General features: G+C 34.4%; 1 protein-coding gene across 1 annotated transcript; it reads left to right on the top strand.

Annotated features, from left to right (window-relative positions):
- The first annotated feature begins 4221 nt into the window (after positions 1 to 4221).
- On the top strand, positions 4222 to 5862 carry LOC113743602 (phenolic glucoside malonyltransferase 1-like). Its single transcript, XM_027271652.2, has one exon. The coding sequence runs from the start codon at positions 4308 to 4310 to the stop codon at positions 5748 to 5750; it is 1443 nt and encodes a 480-aa protein (XP_027127453.1). The 5' UTR covers positions 4222 to 4307; the 3' UTR covers positions 5751 to 5862.
- The last annotated feature ends 587 nt before the right edge of the window (positions 5863 to 6449 follow it).

Raw genomic sequence — 6449 nt, 5'->3', positions numbered from 1 at the left:
AAAAATTTGGTGCTTACAAGTTTTTGTATTGCACTTATACGCCCTCAGCTTTAGTAATCATTGTAATCAGTTAATCTTCTTTCAATTTTCTACTAATACAAGGATCAAAAGGGCATCCATGGAATAAAAATATCATCTCACTTGTGAAAATAACGTTGTAATGTGATTTGGACTGTATTGTTACCAAAAACTCAAAAGCAATGGAGATAAGTGAAATTTTTAGAATCTCAAAAGATGTCAGTGAAATTGACAGAAACCTCAAGGAGAGGTTTCTGAAATTATCCCAATATTTGATATACAATCACCAGAGAAAAGTCTTTTTAGCTTACATGATTATGCAAGTCCCAAACAGCGGTTGACCAGTCAAACCTGGAAAAGTCCTTTCTTTCAATTTTAACGAAGTTGGTCATCAAATAAAACACAAAGTGCAGGTCTGATTGTACTGCACTATAGCAAAATCAAGGTGAATCGCTTTTTCTATTTCACTGATTTAGTTGGACCCTCTCTTAAATAAATCAGAATAAGAGTAAGGGTAAGAGTAATGTAGAAGTTGACACGACACACACATTATTTTTTCAAACTTTCAAGTTTTCCTTAATTTTTCTCAACTTGTGTTTGATGTCAAAAATTTTATGGTATTTATTTTAAATTTTGGATCATTTGAAAAACTACAAATGCTTGTAAGAAAATTAACCTACATTATATTTTTTGTTTGGAATTTTTTTTGTAACAATTGATTATAGCCTTTTTTACCATTTTTTTTTAATTTATAGTCAGTTTCAACAAATCTATAGATAATCTACATTATATAAATTTGTATTAATTGTACTTTTTTTATTTTTTTATCAATTAACTCATATATTTGCTTTTCTAATTTGAACAAAGAATGACCTTCACCTTCAAAAGATTCATATACATATAACTATTGGCTCTTGTCTTTTCTTTTCTTTTGATTTTTTTCTTGAACTTCTTATTAGTCCAAAAAATATTTGACTTGAATTCTAAGATTGCCTAATATGAATAAATTCCTTTATCTTTTTTAATTCCTTTTAAATAGGAGTAAATCTTATATACATTAACAGCATATACACTTACACCGTTGGATCCATAACATATGTTCAAAAATTAAATTTTAAATTCAAATTTTGCATAGCTATCATTTATACAATACTGATAGTGTATACGGAAAAAAGCACTTTCTTTCAATTTTCTGTTTTCAAATATTTTTTCTTCTTTTTGCTTTTTCTAAGTTTTTGTTAATTTTTTCTGGACCTGTGTTTGATGTCAAAAGTTTTATAGTAGTATTTATGTGGCAAAAATGCACTTTTCATCCCTAATGTTTAAGGTGTTAACCGATTTCATCCCTAAAATTTCATGCAAAACACATTTCATTCTTGTAATTTTATAATTTTGATTAATTTCATCCTTCAAGTTTTACGCAAACACATTTCATCCTCATAATTTCCTAAATTTGGCTAATTGAGGACAATTGGTAGATTGTCAAGCAATTTGAATGGGATAGCGTCACTTGATCACAACATGCCCATTAGTAAAAAAAATGGATTAACTAAAAGCTCAAAAATCTTTTCTTAATTCACTTTCTCATTTTAGTACAAAAAAGACTAAGAAATTTTTAGCCACCATTACTTTCTTCTTAATCACAATCGAACAAGAAAATCCAAAGAAAATGAAGTCAGTGGGAAAGAAACAATCCCACAATAGCCAATTGAAGAAAAATGTCAAACATGCCCATTACAACTAATTGGAGAAAAATATTACTGCAAAAGAATGAATGGTTTAGATTGTCATTTATTTGCAAAATTTTGTTTTGTTGCATCATATACATGTTTTTCAATCATCTATTTATCTTTCAATCTATTTATTTAGTCTCAAATATATCATATCACAATTTAAAGGGAAAAAAAAAGAGATAATCTCCTATCTAAAAACACTTGTTGTTATTTCTATAATTTAATCAATAATTGAATTAAGTATTAATAATACAATTATTAATGGGACATGTGATGATATTATATCTAAATTGGTTAACAAGCCTTTAATTGTCCTTAATTGGTAGGAATTATAAAATTATGAGGATGAAATGTGTTCCACATAAACTTTAGGGATAAAATTGATCAAAATTACAAAATTATGAGGATGAAATGTGTTTTGTATGAAACTTTAGGGATGAAATTAGTGAACACCTTAAATATTGAGGATGAAAAGTGCATTTTTCCCGTATTTATTTTAACATTTGGATAATTTGAAAAACTACAAATGCTCCCATGAAAACGAAGGAATCTTTCCATCATTTACGCAGATAACACCGAGGGAAAATGGCTGAGGCCGAATCAAATGTTTTCGAAACATGCTTATTTGTAGCAAATAACACCAAGGTTATAGAGGCAGTCCATGGAGCAAATAAGTTACGTGTAGGGAAGGGTGATTGGTCCATCCAGAACAAAATGTTTCTACTACAATTTGATCTATTTGATAAGCCAAGCTAAATATGAAAAATATGATTATTGTAACAAGAATTGTACTTCAACAGTGAATCCGCTACTCGATGCTTACTTGAATGTTGATTTTATACGTAATCAAAAGTAGCTAGTCTTGATATTGCGAGTGAAATTCTACCAAACTAATGTTCCTAAGTAGTGAATTTAATTTTAAGAAGAAAATTTTGATCTTGACCACATATATTCATAGAAAACTGAGGAAAATGTGATGAGGAAGAATTTTTGGTTACCCGAGTAACACGGCAGTGACGTCCTTCAATATTGAAGTGGTTGATATCAGATTAGAAAAGCAGCATTATTCTAGAAGTTGATAATGCACTGCTACTCATGGATACCATTACGATTGTAACTCTTTTTTTTTTTTTAACTTTCCACACCTTTCCATGTCATACACAAACAACAACTATATCATCATAAGTTGCCAAAGCATAAAAATTTTTCAATTAAAATTCTTAGCAACCCAAGTCACACGGGAAACAGAAAATTACCTAAGCATAGTCTACCATACACAAACAACAACTATATCCGCATAAACTGCCAAAGAATTAAAATTTTTCAATAAAAAATTATTAGAGACTAACTGGTGAGCCTTAAAGAACTCTTGAATCCTCTTCAACAAAAATGAGAATCCTCACATATGGTTTAAAAACCCCTGCTTCTGTTGTTCTAATTGAAGTGACGTCTTACCCCTGCAGCTTTCTATGCAATACATCAATCAGAAAATGGTGCCTGAATTTGGTGCCCATTTTCTCATGGCATTTTCGATATTATTTGTACTTATAAATTATCATTTATTATGTTAACCGTATTTATAACTAACTTAGGTAAATTTGTCTAGATAATTGTGAAATAATTGCTAAATTGTGCGAGTACTTAAATCATTTCACCCATGATGATGTAAGAATTGGGACTCAATATTCTGTCAGAGGAAATTTCTAATTATTTTGAGAACCTCATAAGCGGAGAGTGAGACTGTCAGCAACCTTAGAGAAGGTTTCTAAAATTATCCCTTATTTCAACAGATGGTACATTAGAAGCCAATAGGTGGCCCTGCAGATTAAAGTTGCTCTGCAGGAACCGCAAAGAGTCGTAATCCGGTAGCGGGAAAAAATGGCGGATGTACAGTGACATCTTGGAATTGGTCTAGTTACGTCTCTTAGCGTAATTTTACAAGATTTGACATACATCCGCAAAGAGCCGTAGTTAGGAAGTCAGAAAAAATGGCGGATGTACAGTGACATCTTGGAATTTGGTCTAGTTACGTCTGTGCTAAAATTAGATGTCGGGAACGAAATTCCCATGTACGTTAAAACTTACTAAAAAGTATAGAATTATACACATAAAATTACACAAAAAAAAAATTTACAAACCGCACTAAATTAGGCAAAACTCAACTGAAGCATTCTCAATTATTTTTTCACCCGCCCCCGCGTGAATGGTCTAGCGGTAGCGCCTTTCACCGGTGACCCTTGAGATCCCAAGTTCGAGTCTCCGCTCCACTGGATTCCTCCGCGCACTTATCGCATTCGGGTCGAGTTGAGGCGCCGGGCCCGAATCGCAAGGGATTAGTCGGGCCCCGTAAGGATAGACCCGAACACCCTGTATCGACAAAAAAAAAAATTTTATTTTTTCACCCGTGCCTGTGCTCCGCCGCTCTTCACTACAATACGAGCTCATATTTATGATATATCCATCCGCCAACCAGACCAAAAGAGAAAACATCTTTCCTTGTTTTCTTAATAGAAGAACATCTTTCCATCAAACACAAATAGCACCAACCAAGGTAAAATGGCTACAGCCGATGCAGTCACCGTGCTTAAGCATTCTTTAGTGTCACCACCGTCGTCTGCGGCGGCCACTGAAATGTCTCTTCCTTTAACATTCCTTGATATGCCGTGGTTGCACTTTTCCCCCATCCAACGCCTCGTCCTTTATGAGGTACCTCAGCTCTCTAGAGCCCATTTCATCGAGCACATCATTCCTAAGCTTGAACATTCACTCTCCTTGACACTCCAACATTTTCTTCCCCTAGCCGGGAATTTGATAGTTCCTTCCAACTCAAATTCTGGCACGCCCGAAATTCGTTACAAAAATGGAAGTTCACTAGCACTAATCATTGCCGACTGTACCACGACTGATTTCAATTATCTTACAGCAAACCATGCACGGAATTGTCGTGATTTTCATCCTTTGATTCCTGAATTGAAACCATCTACTGAGGATGATTCCGGATCCACAGCCAGGATTACCCCAGTTCTTGCTCTTCAGGTTACATTATTTCCAGACTGTGGAATGTCTATTGGAATCTCAAATCACCACACAGTCGGAGATGCCGGCAGCATTTTCGGATTTATGAAGACGTGGGCTGCTTTGAGCTCCAAATTTTTTGAAGATAATATCGACAGAGATGATGCTGCGGCAACTCTAGTAAGTTATTCTCCACCATGTTACGATAGGACTATGATCAAAGACACAAAGGGACTTGGCTCAATTTTTTGGGACCAAGGGGTCGTCTTCATAAAGCTTTTTCAAAATGAGAGTTCTACTGATACTACAGCAAAACCTATGACCAAAACAGACAAAGTTCGTAGATCTTTTGTTATTAGCAGGAACAATATCGAAAAACTCAAGAGGTTAGCCCTGCAAAAACGGCCACAATTAGTTCATTTATCATCATTTACGGTAATTTGTGCCCATGTTTGGATTTGCTTGGTAAAATGTCGTGGTCCAAGTGGAGAACAAGTGGGTGAAGGTGAGGTGGAGCACTTTTGTTGCCTGGCTGATTGTAGAGGACGTATGGATCCACCTTTACCTTCCAACTATTTTGGCAATTGCCAAACAGTTATTAGGAAAAATGAAAAAAATGGAAAGTTAATTGGAGAAGAAGGATTTCCAATTGCAGTTGAGTCAATCGGGGAGGGCATTCATCAGAGATTGAAGAACAATGATTCACTCTTCGATGATGCTGACAAGTGGTTGCCGGATACTGCGGGTATAAATTTGGACAGGGTTGTTTCCGTGGCAGGCTCACCAAGGTATAACTATTACAATCTGGATTTTGGATGGGGAAAGCCTAAAAAGTTTGAGTTCATTTCGATTGAAACTTCAGGGGCCATTTCTCTTAGTGGGAGTAGAGAATCAGATGGAGATATTGAGGTTGGTTTATCCCTTTCCAAGCCAAGAATGGATGCTTTTACTGCTATTTTTAACAATGGGCTTGATTCTTTGTAGAATTCTACGGTAAAAGTTAATTTTGGGACACTTGTATGTCGTTTCTGGTTTTTGGTTGCTATTGTTAGTACTACCAATTATGATAATACAATGAGATTAAGTTATTCACTGATTTCTTGAATTATTGAAGATCTTACGCAATGCAAGGAGCAAATATGTCATGTATAGCTAGGAAGGGTAATTGATTTAGAATAAGACTTTTCAATGAAAAATTTTACTATTCAGTAAGCCATGGTACATAGGAAAAAACATGGGACTGGAAGCCTCTACTATCATTAGCGGCAACAATAGGATACTGTGTAGACAATAATATAACAAATATTGATACTAATATAACAAAATCTTATTGTGCTAATATTTATATTTGTTTTTGTTAATGTTTATATTTTATATTACTGTCTATACCACACCGTGTTGTCACCACTAGTGATGACAGAAGCCCCTGATCCAACATGGATGGCCAGAAGAATTGTATGTTAATCGTCCATATGCTCATATGCTATTCTTTGCGATGCATATTTGAATTTTTCTTTTAATACCCCGACAGCATCTTGTTACCAACCATTGAAATAGTCAAATACACATGAGGATAATCAATTGACTATGGAGGGAGAGATTGGAATAAGTCTATCCTTTGCTGGTTTCTCTAGATCTAACAAGGTATTTGTTTCCACTGATAAGTAAAAATTGTAAGAAACC

Source organism: Coffea arabica, chromosome 5e (assembly GCF_036785885.1).
Source record: "Coffea arabica cultivar ET-39 chromosome 5e, Coffea Arabica ET-39 HiFi, whole genome shotgun sequence".
Lineage (NCBI taxonomy): Eukaryota > Viridiplantae > Streptophyta > Magnoliopsida > Gentianales > Rubiaceae > Coffea > Coffea arabica.
This window is presented reverse-complemented; position numbering and strand designations above follow the sequence as displayed.